At 37.5% G+C, this 19,025-nt stretch overlaps 1 protein-coding gene across 2 annotated transcripts in view; it reads right to left on the bottom strand.

The window, feature by feature from the left end:
• Positions 1-17,438, bottom strand: part of MED13 (mediator complex subunit 13) — a 94,885-nt gene extending 77,447 nt beyond the window's left edge. The window contains exons 1-3 of one of the 2 annotated variants that reach the window (XM_070478576.1): positions 16,588-17,438; positions 14,544-14,778; positions 6,485-6,653 (exon numbers count right to left, since the gene is read on the bottom strand). In XM_070478576.1, the coding sequence (XP_070334677.1) occupies positions 6,485-6,653; positions 14,544-14,778; positions 16,588-16,653 (470 nt within the window). In that variant the 5' untranslated portion in view covers positions 16,654-17,438. Of the gene's footprint in view, positions 1-6,484; positions 6,654-7,023; positions 7,063-14,543; positions 14,779-16,587 lie in introns of those variants that run through there. The other variant, XM_070478577.1, reaches the window with a different exon arrangement.
• Between the last annotated feature and the right edge of the window lie 1,587 nt (positions 17,439-19,025).

Genomic DNA, 19,025 nt, shown 5'->3' with positions numbered 1-19,025 from the left:
TCTCCTGCTTTGCAGGCAGGTTCTTTATCAGCTACCAGGGAAGCAATTATCTCCAAGGTATACCTATACTAAAGGTAATCTAGTCAGAAAATATTATAGGCCAAAGTGAAGGTTAGGTAATACCACCATACTAAATTCACAATGGCTTGTCTTTCGAGGAGAGAGATCATTTTACAACACCACTTCATTTTCAGTACTCAGCACTTAGAAAAGTGGAGTTAAAACAAATATGTGCAACTACAATAAGAATCCAAGGTACTGTTAAGCTACCATAAAGTATTATGGAGACTAAAACTGCTCTCTAGGAGCTTTTACTATAATAAGCAAAGCAAAAAGGTAAGAATAAGGCATAATTTTACAGATGAAACCTGAATAGATAATCTGTTGTAGGAAAATGTTCCTTAAGTACTGAAATTAAACAAAAGATTCTTTTTATTTCTAAGACATAAAATGAAAATATGCTTATAGATTACAGTCAGCTGTTCTAATACTGTAGCAGTTAAGTATACTGCTTTAGGAAGTGCTGTATTATCAGCACTTCTGTTAGGCAGGTAGAGAAAGATGATATCCCATTTTGCTGGTAGGAAATTCAAGGCACAAAGAAGTTAACTGACTTGTCTTAAAATCATAAACCTATTTATAAAGGGAGTGTTGACTTACAAGTTCTAGTCATCCTAACAATCAATTAAAAATGGGCAAAGAACTTGAACAGACATTTAAAGAAGATACACAGCCACCCAACAGGTGAAAAGATGCTCAACATCACTAGTCATTTAGAAAATGCAAATTAAAATGACAATGAGATAACTACTTCACATCCATAAGGATGGCTGCTATTTTTTAAAAAATGAAGTGCTGGTGAGGATGTGTAGAAATTGCAATCCTCCTACACTGCTCGCAGGCATATAAAATGGGCCAGCCATAGTGGAAAAGACTTTAGCTATTCCTCAAAAAATAAATAAAAATAGAATTACTGTATGCCCTAACAAATCTACTTCTTGTATGTTCCCAAAAGAACTGAAAGCAGGGACTTGAATAGATATCTGTATACTAATATTTATAGCAGCATTATTCACAATAGACAAAAAGTAGAAACACCCCAAATGTCAACTGACAGATGAGCGGATAAACAAGATGTGGTATAAAAGTACAATGGAAAATCATTCAGTCTGAAAAAGAAATGGGGACTTCCCTGATGGGTCCAGTGGCTGCCTCCATGCTCCCAATTCAGGGCCTAGGTTCGATCCCTGGTTGGGGAACCAGATCCAACAAGCCACAACTAAAGAGTTCGCAGGCTGCCTCTAAAGATCCAGAATGCTGCAACTAAGACCCAGAACAGTCAAATAAAGAAATATGCAAATATTTTTTTAAAAAGAAATGAAAGTGCAAGCTACAACTTGGATAAGAACCTTGAGAACATGCTGCTAAGTGAAATAAGCCAGATACTAAAGGACAAATACCTTTTGATTTCACTTATGTAAGGTACCTAGAAGAGTCAAATTCATAGAGACAAAATGTAGAATGGTGGTTACCTGGGGCTGTGAGGGGGAGAAAATAGGGAGTCATTATTCAATGGGCAAACTTTCAGCCTGGAAAGATGAAAAATTTCTGGATAGTGTGATGGCTGCCCAACAGTATGAATGTAATTAATGTCACTGTACCATACACTTAAAAAATGGCTAAAATGGTAAATTGGGTTGTCTATATTATACCACACACACACAAAAGGATCCTAGTCATCCTAATTCAAGATTTTTATTCCACTGATTTAAATAGGTTTCAAACCTGCCTATCTTTCATTAGAATCGCACAGAGATCTTTTAAAAATTCCAAAGCCTAGACCACATTCCCAGGTTAATAAACAGATTATTTTTTTAATCTCTCAAAGTGATTCCATATCCAGACAAGTTTGGGAACCACTGCATTAATCTGTATTTCTGTAGCTCTCAGAGTGATTCTTTAAATTCCTTAAATTTATAGGTACAATTTCAATATCAAATATCCTTACCATATCTCAATGAACAAAAGATATATATTAAAATCCAGAATACAACACCTTTATCTGTGAATTTTATATACTTCAGCTCACTTAGTGAACACATTACTTACATTATATAGTAAAGAATACTCAGAAAGCAATGACATTATTTTGGTTTACAACTTCAAGTGCTCAGCAAATACAGCATCTCCCTAGTATTTTTAAGTCTTCTGTTTTACTATTTTCTATAACTTTAAAAAGATGTAGGTGAGACCTCCCTGGTGGCCCAATGCAGATCACATGATGTGGGTTCGATCTCCGGTCAAGGAACTAAGATCACACAATGCTGTGTGACACAGCCAAAAGATTTTTAAAAATAATAAAAAATAAATTAAATAACACATAGGTACAGGAGATAACAGCGATCTACAGGGCACAATCTGTCTCATTTTTTCATGCCCTATAATTCAGCTCCAGTACCTGCAAGATGTATGAATTTCAAGAAGTTCCTTAATCTCCCTATTCTTCAGATTTAACAACTGTAAGATGGACTAACAGGTCTGTTTTGAAAACTGATTTAACACATATTAAACCCTGATTTCAAACACGGCCTGGTCAGTCATGCTTATGAAAAGGTTTCTCATTCCCTTCTCCCCTTCAGGAAAAAAAAATTTCTCTATTATCATTCATATCTAAAATCAACAGTTCAAAAAGATAGATTTGTATGAATCTCTAAGAATCACAGTAAGAAATGACAGTAAGAAAAGCTTAATGGGAAGGAAAAAAAGAAAAAAAGGCTTTCCTCGTACTAAATTTTTCTCAAAAATGTTTCTAGAAAGTATGAACATGGGGAAAATTGACCATGCAAATCCTAATGACTCAAATATCACAGAGAAATTTCATTAGGTCGTAAGTACTATTATATCATCACTGAGGACTTCAGAATAATCTTGATGATTGACATTAATGATAGACTAAGCTAAAAGGAGGAAAAATAAGACAGTAACCATGCCCAACTTAGCAAATAATGGACATCTTGACAGAAGATGGAAGTTTCCCTATTTTTGAGTCTCAAGTACACTCCCAGTTTAGCATATAATTCCAAGAGGGTTCATCACTGTTGATGCAAACCAATATACACATGACTATCAAGCGCTTGTAAATGAAGCCATACCACGCTGAGATGTATTCTAAAGTACGGAATGCATATTAGATTTCAAAGACCTAGTTTAAAAGAAGTCAACTACCTCATTCATATCATTTGCATATGTAATTACATACTGAAATATTTTAGATATATTGGGTTAAATATATGAAAATCAATTTCACTTTTAAAAAAACTTTCTTGAATGTGCCTACTGCAAGATTTTAAAATACATATGTGACTCATACTATATTTCTATTAGTGCCATCTTAGAAGACAAGAAGAAAGGAATTGAGTCCTTAGAAAACATAATAGCTTCCCTAGAAGTTAAGTTTTCAAAGATATTGAGGAACCCAACCAAAGGATATCCCACAGCTATATAAAATGGCTACTAATACGCCACCTTAAATCTTGTGGTGCTTATATTTAAATAAGATGGAGTTGAAGGGACTGTGTAAAAGCCACAGGTGTATGAAAGAAAACAAAGCTTTATGAGTGAAGTTTTAAAGTAGTCTTTCAGTTACTGCCCGACCCCCCAAAAAAACCCCAAAACACAAAAAACCTTAACTGACTTCTTTAGTGATGCTAAGGCATTATTTTAAGTGTAAAGGCTCTGGTGTAAGCAATATCATCCAAAAGAACTTTCTACAATGATAGAAATATTTTATATCTATACTATGCAATACAATAACCAGCACTCATAAGAGTATTTGAAATGTGGTTTAGACAACTGAGGAACTGAATTTTTATTTTTCAATTCACTGAAATTTAAATACCTACAACTGATTGGTGGCTCCTGTAACAACAGCACAGTTCTAAATAAAAATGGCAAAGTCCTGTCCAATCACCTTACTAAAGCCTGCAGCTTGCTCCATGGCTATTTACATATACAGAACTTCCAATCAGCATTTTAGTGCCCAGAAATCTTAAGAGTAGAAAAGGAGATAATTCAGACATCCAGGATCTCAGAAATATTACTTCTTATGTACTCTCTTCTCAGGAAACTACAGGTAGATGGGCAGTACCAAAATAGTAAGACAAAAAAACAAAACATGAGATCCAGGGAATATGCGACCCAACACAGACAAGAAGACAAAGCAAATTCCCAAGATGACTACTGTGAAACAGGCCTAATAGAACAAGTCCAAACCAGAACAGAACAATGAAGGGCTCAAACAGGGATACTGAGAGAGAGTAAGAAGAAACTAAAAGATTACAGAAACTCCTTAAAGGTAGAGGGGAGACTTATACTTCCTGTAGATAGCCTAGGGGCGAATTACCAGTAAGTATACAGATAAAGCAAACTTTACCTGTAAAGAGTGAAAGAAATATTTTAGGCATTGTGGGATCATCAGTCTCTTATCACAACTATTCAACTCTGCTGGAGTGTGAAAGCAGGCATAAAGTAATTAAAAAATGAAGGAACAAGGCTGTGTTACAATGAAATTTACAAAAACAGGGGGCAGGCTATATCTGCCCTGTGAGGAGGTAGTTTACCAACCCCTGACATAGGTAATTAAGGGAAAAAAGAGGTAATCACATTAACACTGGGAAAAACAAAATTATATAGAGGGAATGGACTGTAATCCTACATGCTATATGACTAAATATTTATAAAATTATAATTATAGAAATAGGTACTTTTGTTTTTTAAACAAATCTCATAACTATATTGGTAAGATAAGGGAAAAAAAAGAAGGGACAGGAAAACTGAGTATCTCAGTATGCCAATGTCCAAGTGGTAGGGATGGGAGTTGGGAGATGACTGGGGTGGAGGGGATGCTAAGATAGCTAAATTATTAATAGAAGACTAAATCCTGAATAACTGAAATAACAGAAAACTCAATAATTAGTATTTGCTTGTAAGTTTTTAAACAGGTAAATTAAAGTTAAGTTAGAAGAATTTAAAGGGATTGCCTCTGAGGAGCATATCTAGTAGTTGGGGCTCAGGATCACAGGTTTTCTTTTTAATTTTGGTAATCAGCTTGAATTCTTAAAATTGCCTACCTACTATCTATTCTCCATTTCTTCTTACTAACCAAGGTTTATTTTGCTCAGAGTGGCAATGTTCCCATATAAAGAGTATTTATCTCAATATAGCCAATGATATGTCAGCTAAAATTTCCAGAAAAGAATCTAATTTTTGATCCAACGGTCACCCCTTCTCATCCCCTCCCTCCCTTCCTCTTCCTGCCTGGAATCCACTGTGAGTGAAGTCTGGAGATGCAACACTTACTGGAACCATGATGATAAAAGCTAAAGGCTAGAGATAAAAGAGCAGAAAACTCCAGGGAACCTAAATTTTGATGACATCATTGAACGTATCTTCCTCCAGACTGTTATTAAGAAAAATCAATTCCTACATAAGCTAGTTAGGACTTTTTTGTCATGGACAACTGAATGCACTCCTACCTTGTACAACTATTCTTTTGACAATAAAGGTTTATTTTAATTTTCATAGAGAAAAAATGAAAGCCTTGATATGTCTTACCTACTCATCAATTATAATGAAACTAGAAAGGGAAGTTTACAAAAAATTTCACGTGTGCATGAAAAAAGATGTGCACCTGACATAAAATGACATCTCAACAATGATTACAACCATCCATCTTTCAGGGAAACTAATAAATTTCCTTCATTTTTTCTTTTCCCATATAGCATCTTACATACCACTGTTTCATTTCTCTCGAAGCCTTAACTAATTCAACAACTGCTTGTGACTAAATCTTCTAACAGATTATGCCTCCTATTTTTTAAACCAGAGAACTGTAGTAACCTAAAGGTTTTATGTGAATACATCTTAAAAGTCTTCTGTGCCTCTAACTGCAACTATCCTACACATTAGCATCATGAATTTGCTCAATTCAAAGCTAAAGAAAATCATAAGCACCCCAAAAGTAAACATGTCCTACACAGAAACATACAAATTTAAATAACTTTAATTAAAGCAAAAAGATGCTGAGAATGAGGATACCTCAACCCAACCATGACTATAGATCACCATCTAAAAACAGATATTAACACTGCTTAATTTTAACAGAGTACCATGAATGTATTTCCACTAGTACTAAAAAATATATATACTTCAATGCCTAAGTCTCTGCTTTCATCTCACATTTTTCCTATTATCCCAAATCAAAACTTAAGCCACTGTACTGACACACAGCCTATCTGTATTACAAGAAAATTCTTAAAATGTGTAAAGAGAGAAAGAAGGAGTCTAAGAAAACTGAATACTTATAGTACTTTGCCAAAGTTAACCTTCTGAATGTCTGTGAGATATTAATTTTATCACACATTCTATAGTCATTAATATTAACAAGCCTAAAGAAATATCAAGTAAGAGTTTAAAAATAGCTTACCTTTTATTTATAGGTTTTTCATCTTTTTCATAAGGCTTTACAAACCACTTGCCAATACGTACAAAGTTCCGGTTCATTAAACACCGTTCCAACAGATTGTGAACTGCTTTGAAAAGCAAAGTTCGGCATTCATAGGAAAGTCCATTCTCCCACACTCCATCTTCCTCTTCTATAAAAGAAATGAAAGAGACAGAAAGTAACATAGAGGCGCTATATCTACTCAGAGCTAAACTGAAAGTATTACAGTTTAATCCCTAAATTCATAAACCCTACTTCACCTCAGAATATTGAGCTATGACCACTTTGTCTCTCTAGACACTAAAACATCAGGTTTCAAAGCTAATCCATAGAGAATAAAAGGCCAAAGTGCCATGTACTCTATTAAATTACCTGAAAATTATTTTCTCACCATATAAAAAGGCAATGATATATCACAAACATACTGATTTGGTTTCTGCATAAATGAACAGGACATTTGTATGACCAAGGGAAATACCACACACTCTATACCTAAAGTGCCAATTTCTAAGTTGACTCACTTGTTAGTTACTTTGTCCTAACTCTTCCAGTCATTCACCCTGCCAAAAAAAAAAAGAAACTAGACAGTTAATAATTAAACTCAAAACATTTTATGTCCATCAGCATTCTAATCCATGACTCAACTATAAAAATAAGTCATGGATAAAAAGGAAGCTTCTGGCACAGAGCCTAACAAGTAATGCATTATCAGCCACCTTAAGTCTCATTTCAACCAAATGATCCCCATGCTTACTATTTAGTCTAAGATTCTCTACATGGGGGAGAAATTTAAAAATTTAAAGACAAATTTTAAATGGTACTTCTGATAGAAAGTTATGTTGGTAGTTTAGTAGCCAAGTCGTGTCCAACTCTCTGTGACCCCACGGACTGCAGCACGCCAGGCTTCCCTGTCCTTCTCACCATCTCCTGGAGTTTGCTCAAACTCATGTCCATTGAGTCAGTGATGCCATCCAACCCATCTCATCCTCTGCCGCCCCCGTATCCTTTGGCCTTCAATTTTCCCCAGCATCAGGGTCTTCTCCAATGAGTCGGCTCTTTGCATCAGGTGACCTAAGTATTAGAGCTCTAGCTTCAGCATCAATCCCTCCAATGAATATTCAGGGTTGATTTCCTTAAGGATTGACTGGTTTGATCTCCTTGATGTCCAAGGGACTCTCAAGAGTCTTCTCCAGCACCACAGTTCAAAAACACTATTTCTTTGGTGCTCAGTCTTCCTTATGGTCCAACTCGCACATCTGTTCATGACTACTGGAAAACCGTAGCTTTGACCATACAGACCTTTGTCAGCAAAGTGGTGTCTTTGCTTTTTAATATGCTGTCTAGGTTTGCCAGATCTTTTCTTCCAAGGAGCAAGCATCTTTTAATTTCATGGCTGCAGTTACCATCCACAGTGATTCTGGAGCCCAAGAAAATAAGACCTGTCACTGCTTCTACTTTTTCCCCTTCTATTTGGCATGAAGTGATGGGACCGGATGCCATGATCTTGGCTTTTGCAACCTATAGATTTGCCAGCAAATCTATTAACCACTCCAAGTGAAGTTACAAAATAATAATAATAATAATAACATAGTCATTTTGAGATAAATATAGATGTGGTTCAGAAAAAAAGCTTTTTACTCTCTATCCATTTATACCTATAAGAAAGCATCCAAGGAATCCTACTATAAATAGGAGCTACTGCCATCAACATTTTAACTTTTGGAATATTTTAATTTGCTATTTCAAATATAAAATAGTGTGGCAAACTCCTATAGTCTATTTAACTTTATAAAACATTTCTTAAGCATGGACCTTCTTTCAATTTAAGTAAAAAAATAATCTTTCTTAATTCAACACTAAAAATGCATATCCCATCCCAATAGAAAAATAATAAACCATGATGCTTTAGAATAAAAGCAGAGACACACTTTAAGAGTGACAGATGGCAAACATTCATAACTTATACAACAAATGAGTAGAATAAACATTAACTCAAAAGCACAATAAGCACAGTAACAGTGGACTTTTAACTTCACTAGAAATTTGTGCCACTACAAAAGTTAATGTCGATTTTATGTTGCTCATTAAAATGCTTCCTAAATTATAGTCAGTCTTTCAAATCAACAGGTTTTTCCAAAAGATAAGCTTTTTAAAAATGAGAAAAGCTTTATAAAATGACCATATTTGAGAGCTGAGATAATTTTTAAATCATTAATAATAAACAGAGAAAGTTCTTCATACTCTGTATTACAGACATCCTTATCTACTTCCAATTAAAGCCAAAATTTCACAAATTTCACTTTATTAAAGAAAACAGGAGGCTAGAAGAAAAGGGAAGTGGCACATAGTGGCTTCACTTTATTTAAAAAGTCTAGATCACAAGCATATCTGTGAGTTGTTGAGAGGGGGGAGGAAAAAAAATCAAACCTTTCTCAATCTGCTTTTAGTTTAATCAGCTTCTATCATTTCAAAATGAAAGTTACATTAAAAGTTTTGTCTATAATTATGTGATTTATGATTACTAAAAGTACACATATTCTTAATTTCAAAAGAATTATGCTGGAATTCTTCACTTCTTTATAAACTATCTAGTGTACTTTTTATAGCATTTTACCTCAAAAATCCTTACCTTCTAAGGAAGTGCAATGGAGTCATACACAAGAAGCCCCTACCAAAATCTTTTCTCAAACTACTTCTAAGTTTTAAAGCAACAAAGAACCAAAACACAGATACCATTTCATTTCAAACGTCTACAGTCACTATAAACTTCAACTATCAGAAAATTATTCACTTAAAACTTGAGACTGAATTCACCTTCTTACCCAAAAGTTAAAAATCTCTAAAATAGTAAAAGCTGTAATACAGTAATTTTTATAAATTTTCACATATTAAGATTTTATTTTTAAAAATCTATTTCAGTTAAACCTGTATGTAGTTAAACAGTTTAAGAAAACTAAATACAGCTTAGAAAATTAATCAGTATTAATATTCAAGTATTTCTCTCTCATTGCTCTAATTGTGTCTAGAAAAACTGAGGTGAACTTAATCTTCATTTTACATTAAACCCTCAAATGCCCACAATGCTCATTAACACTAAATGGGAGTTATGCATAAAACAACGATCTATCTGATCACCTGTCAGAGGATTTTCTAAGGCCAACAAATCTCTTAAGCACATCTTCACCTATACGGTAGGTAACTAAGCAACCATTACACTAAATAACAGTTTGATTTTTCATTGTTGAGGAAATAAGAATAATTCCTAATAACATTCAGTGAAAAGTCGGAAGGTTTTTTTTTGGGGGGGGGGCAGGGGGGTGTCACTTAGAAAGAAGCCTACTAAGCCAAGCTTCTATCTTGATACTATAATAACCATAATAAAAGTACTTCTCCACATCTTGTATTCATAGATATAAAAAACAAAATGGCACAACCAAGCCACCAAAGACATAGTGGCATACAGCCCTTACATTAATTAAAATAAGTCCTTGCATCTCAATACCAGCGTAACAGAAAAGGGCGGGAGGGGGAACACAAGGCAAATCTTGACTCTTTTGAATTTAATTAACCACAGCCTAATGAAGAAAGTCTGCTTACTGTATTTAAATAAATGTTTCCCTCCTCTTCTATCTGTATCCCCAGAGAAAACAGTTTCAATTCTGTGTTTCTAGTACTTTTCTGTTACCCTTAGCATTAGCACTCTTAACCGTTATTGTTACTTGAAAAATTTTTACAAAATATTTGAACAATGAGTAAGTTGAAATGATAAATTTGATTTCCATAATTTTTGAGGATACAGATTATAGTGAAACAAAAGGATGTGACAGGTCATCAAAATAATTCTCTATGAGTAGGGGGAAAAAAATAAAAACAAAAAAAATTTTTGATATACCTAAGTATTTGTACTCAATTTTCTCAAAACTGACATCTTTACATATCCTCATAGCGGTAAGCCAGTAAAAAAGGAATCTACCTAGGTAAGTCTGCTAAGCTACTAAAACGCAGCATATACTAAAAAATAATAAATGGGTCAAAATTGAAATGCTGAAAATGCTGACATTGAATGAAATGAAAACATTGAGAATGCTATGCATTTCTTGAAAGAATAAAGAGAAATGTTTAAGTGTCTAGTTTAGCACCTGTCTTGAATAATAATTGCCCATTCATAAGCTGTTCTTTCAACAAATTGCTGAGAGCCTTAAATTGGCAGCATTATTGATCAGCAAAACCTGAAAAACACTGGTTTAAAAGCAGCCTCTTATGTTTATCTTTGATTTGAAGATTTAAAAAATACACTTTTCTTGCTTGATAGTACACAGAAAAGCATGTCAATGTTGTCTCTAGAAGACATAAATGTTGTCCCTAGCAAACATAAAAAATTGGATCACAAGTAAATTATGCAACAGAAGACAGAAATGAATTAACTCTCTTCAGGCTACCTGGGGCATAAAATAAATTTTTAGTTGACTAACACTAGACTGCTTTACTTGGCTGCTATTTATCTATTTGTCAATCTTGTTAAAGTTGTCACTTAAGGTTAAATTCCACTGTAATTAATATCCTTCAGTAAAAGCATCCAAAATTAAATTCTAAGACTAAACAATGACCTATTTGACAGTATTTACAATGAAATTATTATAATAAAAGTATTTGAATATGTCACTAAAATCCTGCATAAATACCACAGGAGCCAGGAAAAAGAAATATTTTTAGCCCTGACTGATTCTGTTTTTTCAATTCTCAGGGTATCAGTTTTCTCAGAGTCTCATCACATTCTAGCTACTATAATTTTTTTAAGACACAAACCTCAGAGAGGGGGTAGTTGTTTTTATTTTTGTTTCAAAGGAAAAATTAAAAGCCAACAGTGACAACAATAACCTTCAAACTGAGGGTTAAAGTATATATCAAATCAGATTTGGCTTGCTGTGAAAGACTTTTACGAATTAGCAGTAAAACATTCTATTTCTACACATTAGCAAAACTTGAAAGGAAGGTGACCCAAACACATGCTACATGTAAAAGACAGGCAGAAATTAAAAATGCACTATGGAACCTGACCAGACTCTTCAGAAGTATCAAGATCATTAAAAATAAAGGAAGTCTGAGAAACTGTCACAGTCTAGAACAGTCAAAGGAAACATGACAACTAAATGTAACATGGTATCCTTGACGAGATCATAGGATTAAAAAACGACATTAAATAAAGGATAACTAAAGAAACTGTTGATTTTAGGTAATACCAATATATCAGTATTGTTTCATTAGCTGTGAAAAATGTACCATTTTGATGGAAGATGTTAACAATAAAAGAAACTAGGTGAGGGTAACTCAGGGAACTCTATACTATCTCTGTTAAATTGTATGTAAATCTATACCTATTTTAAAACAAGAAGTTACTTTAAAAAAATACACTATGAATGACACAAATGAAATTAAGGGGGTGAAGCAAAAGCAATTTTGTACTTTATTACTGACTTAACATGAAAAACTGAGAATTCTCATCTGCAAAAAGGAATGGCTCCTGCCTTCTTTCACCAAGAACGGCAACGTTACTGCCACGATCACAAATATTTCAGCAACAAGATGTGGTAGCTGCTGAACCAGACACTGCCCGCAAACAGCAGGCCCGGCTGCATTAAGAAGCTCTCAGTGGCCACCTGGGCCCTTCCGGTTCCGTCCCCTTGCTGCCACACCTCCACTCGGACTCAGCGCTGCCTCCAGCAGCTGAGGCCACCCCACTGCCCAGCTGCTCTCTTCTCAGGGGAGCTTCAAAGAAGGGACGGAGTGCCACAGATGGGGAGAAATGAAAAAGGGGTTAGCTCCAGAGACAGCGGCAGACTAATTACCCCAAAAGGGAGGCAGACGGTGTCCCTGGAGCAAAGAAAAGGGCGAGACAAATATACTCCATCTAAAAAGACCTTGTTATTCTTTAAGATATGTCTGATTTAAGTAAAAACATTTCAAGTAAATGACAGGTTAAAAAAAAAGCTAAAACATTATAAAAATACCACTGGCTACACAAACTGTTTCAAATAGTACCAGACAGACTTTGGAACAGAAAGTATGATTACATACAACCATTAATATATTTAGCTTTACTATTTTAATTGCTTTCACTGCTAAATTCTTAATTGGCATTCAGCAAAATCTGATAAGTAAAGCCTAAACTTCCAAAATTACTTTCATTATGTTCAAATAAATATTTTAAAGTATAAGCAGCACTATTTCAAATAATTATGCTTACAAGCAAACTAGAGAAAAAAATTTAATAGCTGTGAAGTTTCAGGAGAAAACCTATTTAAAATAGAAAAAAAAGTACCCACATAGTATTTTAATATACATCACGCCAATTCACAATTAACTTCAATAGGCTTTTAATTTCAAAATGTTAGTCCTACTAATGTAAGACTAATACTACGTAACTGTTAAGATTATGTTTGAGTCCACAAAATGTATTTCATGGAATCTGGGAGAGAAGGGGTGGGGAGAGGGAAATGGTCTGTTCAGATGTTCTAACTTTATTAACAAGTCTGAAACTTCCAAGTCAGCATAATAGTTTATCTATATTATCAATAATATTAAAACAGTCTTCAAATATTTTAGTAAGGTGGTTTTTATAATCACGTCAAGATTAAAATAACTCAAGCATACCTAAAGCCAATGAAAGAAAAAGGAAGCTGGCAGGCTTAGTTTTTGGCATGACAATTACAAAGCATCACCTTGCTGATGCTGTAAAGGAATATTATACCCTGACGTATATGCATGCATCATATACACATACATATATACAAACTCATCATTTAATATATTCAGAACCACACTACATACTTAAAACTAAGGGCTAGACTATCCAGCAGGATCTTATTAGAAAAGCTGGAAAGCACTGATCATAAAAGAATTGCAACCACTCTCAAAAATAAGTATTAAGACTGAAGAGTTTGTTCATTTGAAGATAAAAAATGTGACACACACATTCCTGCACAAACACTGGTCTTAAGTGCTTGTTTGAGATAGTCACCTGGATTACATACATCCAAAAATAAAATAAGTTCTATAGATAAAATAGACAATAATAGAAACTCCAGAGTACTTGATTCCAATAAGGAAACTTTTTAGTTATCCAAAAATCCCAAATTTTCTCATCAAGAATCATTATGTTACATCTTACTGAAATCTTTGGTACATTGCAGCAAATAACTAATCATTTACATTCCTATCATCAAAGATTCAGTTAAGATGGACTCTAAAGTAAACACAAGCTTCAGTATTACATGAAGAGTTATAGTTTCTCTTTTGAAAGTAACATTTGATCCTAAATATTAAGAAAATAAGAGAGAAGTAATCTTATCAATTTGCTCATAATAAAATCACTTCCCAAACTTTTCAGATTATGACACATGTCCCACTATAAAAGCCAAACAAGTTGGCACTGTTTCATATCAAAGACAGTCTTTGATGCAACAGTACCTAAAATAAAAGAATCACATTCCAAGAATAAGAAAATTAACATATGCCTTCATTTGTTAATAATGGAACAACCACAAATAAAAATACTGAAATAACTATATGCCTAGGGGGGAAAAAAAAACAAATGAGAAAGTTACAATGTTTCCAGATACTTCTACAACTGTGTACATATTTACACAGAACAGAGTGGTAGCAGAACTGACTCAAACATAAGTTACACTTGGTTTCAAAAGTATTTTTTGACTTTGTTAGGAAATGGTCCCTGATTCCATTTTTCTTACTTTTAATTAATTTACTAACATGCTTTCCTTGGGCTCTGTCTGCCAGAAATTCATGAGAAAACTGGAAGGTGAAAGAATAAAGTTATTCGAGGCTCGAAAAACCTGCCATAAAATGCATCATTTTCAGTAAAATAAAATAACAGCAGTGAAATACAACATGAAGCTGAATTTTTGTCTGGTTTCACAGTAAACAATGTTCCACCAAAAAAATATTAATTTGTAATATAAATGTTTTTAGGGAAAGTATACAACATTGCTATATCTTTAAGTTAGAAATAATAAGCTGCTTTCACCTGATAAGTCATGGTGAATAAGGTCAGCAAAATTGGGGTCTTCACCCCACCAAAATATCCACAATTCTCTTCTTCCAGGTCTCTGATCACGCCGCCAAACACCAAGTACATCTGCCTTAAGGCAGCGACTAAAACTGCTCAAAATAGGGTCTTCCTCCGTCACCGGAAACAGAATGGGGGCAGAAGTCGGGCCTTGCCACACGTAGCGTTTCCATTTAATTCCCGTCAAGTCAGCCTGAGGAAAAGAAAGGATGATTTTTTTATTATTGCATATTCACTCAAAATCAAAAGTCCTCACTATTAAATACCGCTATTTCATTAAGACATTACAATTTCTCAACATATCCTTGGGATACTGAAAACTGACTGACCAAAAAAAGGGGGGGAAAAAAAGCTTATTCTGATAATTCAACAACCAAAAATTAAAGGAAAAGAACAAAGACAATGAAAAAATTAATATTGACATGTCACTGAATACGTCAATAAATGTGTCCCAAGGATAAATGAAAAAACTTTAATAATGTTAAATATAAACACAGGCTTTAATACTGCACACTAAGGAGACAATTCGTTCTCAGTCCTAAGTTCTGTTCTTACTGGTTACATTTGTTTCTTGGTGTCAAACTTGCTACAAAATTAACTTTTAAAGATTCATCATTCCATGTTTATAGAAGTCACAACTCTAACGAAAAGAAATCTCAACTACAATTGAAAACATTCTTGTTAAATCTTTACACATCCCTTTAAGGAAAAGTCAAATAGCTGCTCACAAAGAACCGTCAGATTTGCTAGTCTTATCTTCAAAGAACCTGATCCTGAAAGTACCAAAAATAGACTGAGTTGGAGAAGACAGAAATGTAAAACCTGCTGTTTGTCTACTATAACTGAAGAGATGCTGATTAATGGATATTGTACAAGAAACATTTTATAAGGGGGAAGGGCATTAAAGATCTCAATTTAGTATCGTAAAAGAAATTATCAGCGTGAATTCAGTAATTCTTTAATGTAACTTAAAAGTGCAAGCTTAAGGTGCCAAAAATGAAACTGCTGATACATGACTGGCAGTTTACACTTGCCAACTAGTTGTGCTCCGCCCACTCAATTCACTTACCTATCACACACTCTCTTAATATTTCTCATAGGACAGGGAAAATGAAAAAAAGAAAGTTACCGAAACTTCAAATCATTGATGACGCTAAGCTCCTATCCCAACTGCAGACTATATATTTGCAACAGTTGGTACTTTTCAAAGTCTTTATTGAGATGTTCCCAGAACGGGGCCAACCAACACAACTGCCATCCGTAGAGGCAGTTTCCCCTGACTTTTCAAAAAGAGGAGCAGCAGCCTTCTGTATAAAAATATTTAGTCCAGAACCATAGGATCTCTTTCATAAGTTCGCTCCACTCTCACAAACCCAGTGTTCTAATAAAAGCAGGTCGGCTAGAGATTGTCAAAACAGCAAACTGTTCTCAAAGTTTAAAAGAAAAACTACGGAATGGCATTCACTTTTTTTTTTTTAAGAGTCTGAAGTCACCCAAGGAACAAACGAGCCCCCTACAGTTTGACTCATCTTTATTAAAAAAAAAAAAAAAAAAGAACACGTAAAATTAAAGGAGTGCTAAGTTCCGGGGTCCCGTTTATTGGGGGAAAACAGAGGAGCAGAGGCAGGCAGTGGGCGGATGGGCAATAATAGAAAGTGGCAGAAAAGGGATACACGGTCAGTAAGGAAGGAGGCCAGCAACAGTTAAGCCAGCAACACAAGAGGAAAATGCCGCTGTCCTGCCAGGAAAGGAGCCCAAGTTGGGAGACAGGACTGCGGGTGAGAAAAGTGTCGGAAACGGGAGAAAAGGCCGACGCTCCTCGGGCAGCCCGGGACAGCGGCTCCGGGTCGGTGCGGGGCTCCCGCGGCGCCGGCTCGGGCCGGGCCTCGCCCGGGGACTCGGGCATCTGGATCCGACCCGGACCCCCTCCCCCACGGCCCAAGGGCGCACCTCGCGCCCCTCCCCCACCGCCCGCCCGCCGCGGCCCCCGCCCGGCACTCACCAGGCAGAAGAGGTTACAGTGACAATCTTCCAGGCTGGCCCCGTTCGGCACGAAGGAGGAACTCATCGTCCCTCACAGCAGCCGCCGCCGGCGCCACAACCCACCATCCGCCATTACCGCCGCCTCCGACCAGAGAGAGAAACAGACACCGGGGAGGGCGGGGGGGTGGTGGTTGGGGGGGCGGTGGAAGAGGAGGCCGCCGGGCCGCCCGCCCTCCCCACCCACCCCCCCGCCGCCGCCGCGAGCTGCCCCCGCCGCCCGGCCGGCACCCAGCCGCCCGGGGCCGAGGGCCAGAGGCGGGAGGGCCGCGCCGCGCTCGTCCCGCCGGCCGGGCTGCGGCCGCCGCGGAGCCCGCGGACGCTCGTCCCTCTTTGGGGGACGGAGGGGATGTGTGCCCCTGCCACCAGAAAAAATAATAAATTACAGAATAAATAATGAAAACCGAGTCCGAGAGGGCAGAGCCCGAGCCCCGGAGGGTGCTCCCGGGGCGGAGAGGCGCCCGCAGAGGGGCGGGAAGGGCGAGAACCCGGAGAGAAGCCCAGGCCCCCGGCCCGGCGGCGGCGATGTCCTTAAGCCCAGAGTCTCCTCAGTGGCGGAGGTTGGTGGAGGCGTCTGCGGGCTCAGACCATTCTCTGGCTGTGTCTTCGTGTCGTCCCTGAGCCAGACCGGCCTAACGTCCGCTCTCCTGCGGCCTCACCGCCGGGACACCGTAGTCTCCCCCATTTTGTGGGCCCAGCGGGCGGTGTTTTTCCCCCTTTAATCCGAATTCACGGGTTTTCCCTTCGCTTTAATGGCGGCCACAGGGACCAGCTCGCCCTCTCTGCTCGCCCATTGGCCGCCTGGAGGTCACGTGGGCCCAGGCTCCGTGGGGAGGGGGAGAGAGAAGGGAGTGAGGGAGGGCCGGGAAGCTTTCAGCGGAGGCGCTCAGCCCCGGGGGACGGGGCAGCCGGCTGGTGGCCACCGAGACAGCGCCATCTGCTGGGTGCCCCGGCCAGCGTGCGATGACCCGGGCCCCGGCCCTCTCTCTCTCTCTCCTTGCCGGGCAATTGACAGTACCAGAGGGTTCACATCACAGATCTGAGAATTACGTTGAAATCAGTTTGAATTCTTTGGAAGAGAAAAGTACTGCAAAAATTCCAAGCCATTCTCACTTATTCCTCGAGGCCGTTGGGGTGCGGTACAAACCCCTGGGCCCGGGCATCAGATCCTCTGAGACCGGACCCGGCCACTCGAAAGTCGGGATATTAAGAAAGAAACATACAGCAAACAATATAGCCTTGTGGTTCACAGCCGGGGAGTTAGAGTTACACTGCCTGGGTTCGAACTTGGAGCAGATCACTTACCTGCGTCCCAGTTTACTCATCTGTGAAATGAGGAGGACATACCGTCTCCCTCACCGGTTGTTGTGGTAAATGAGTTAATACAAAGAAAACACATAGGTAAGCCCCGTGCCCGGCACAGATAAACACTGCTTAGACTATCTGTTACTGTTGTCATCACTACCTCATGTGGTTATTGTGAGGAGTAAGGGACCCAGTGTTTGTAAAATGCCCACTGACAGTGAGAACCGGCACGCACTTTGCTTTTCCGCTGTATCTCCACTGTCTAAAAAAGGTTCCTAGCACACAGTAGGTGCTTGATATTTGTGAATTTGCGACTGAATGGAAAGAAGTAGGAGCCAAATTAAATGTTCGTTCCCGTTCCCCACAAAACAGTTCAGTTCTTGATTGGATCATACTTCAACGAAGGAACTCAAGACATTTTCCCTAAGTTTTAGAAGGGAGAGAAGGGGAGAGAGATGGAAAGGAAAGAGAGGGGCGAGGGGAAAAGAAGGAAAGAGGGAAGAAGGGAGGGAGGAAGAAGTAAAGGTGATTCAAAAAATTGGAGACATCATCGAGTTAGGACTTTACCATAATTTTTCATCTTAGGTGCCTCTGTAAAATGATGGTGGATTCTTCTATGTTCCTTATTCAGCCACAGATTGAAAAGCCTTCCTCCTGTATTGATTCATATATGGTAGTGAAGAGACCAGATCTTGAAGCCAAAAACCTACAGGAGAAGTTCTGCCACTTACTAGTTGATCTTGGATCAAATTTGACTTTATATCAAATTAATTTCTCCTGCTTTCAATTTTCTCATTGTAAAACAGGGGTAATAAAAGTACTTTCCTCCTAAAGTGTCTGGTGGATGAAACATTGCAGACATAGGGTTTGCCACAGTGCTTGCTAAATCTTAGCCGTTAATATACTTTAAAAAATCATTATTGAGCACCTACTACTCATATGAATGTGTTCCTGGTCTGTGCTAGGCCTGGGATACAAATATGAATACGATACATGCATAACCCTAAATACTTTGGCCACCTGATGCAAAGAACTGACTCATTAGAAAAGACCTTGATGCTGGGAAAGATTGAAGGTAGGAGGAGAAGGGGACGA

The sequence above is a fragment of the Odocoileus virginianus genome, chromosome 17 (assembly GCF_023699985.2).
Source record: "Odocoileus virginianus isolate 20LAN1187 ecotype Illinois chromosome 17, Ovbor_1.2, whole genome shotgun sequence".
Taxonomy (NCBI): domain Eukaryota; kingdom Metazoa; phylum Chordata; class Mammalia; order Artiodactyla; family Cervidae; genus Odocoileus; species Odocoileus virginianus.
The sequence above is the reverse complement of the archived record's forward strand: the minus strand, read 5'-3'. Positions and strand labels throughout refer to the sequence as shown.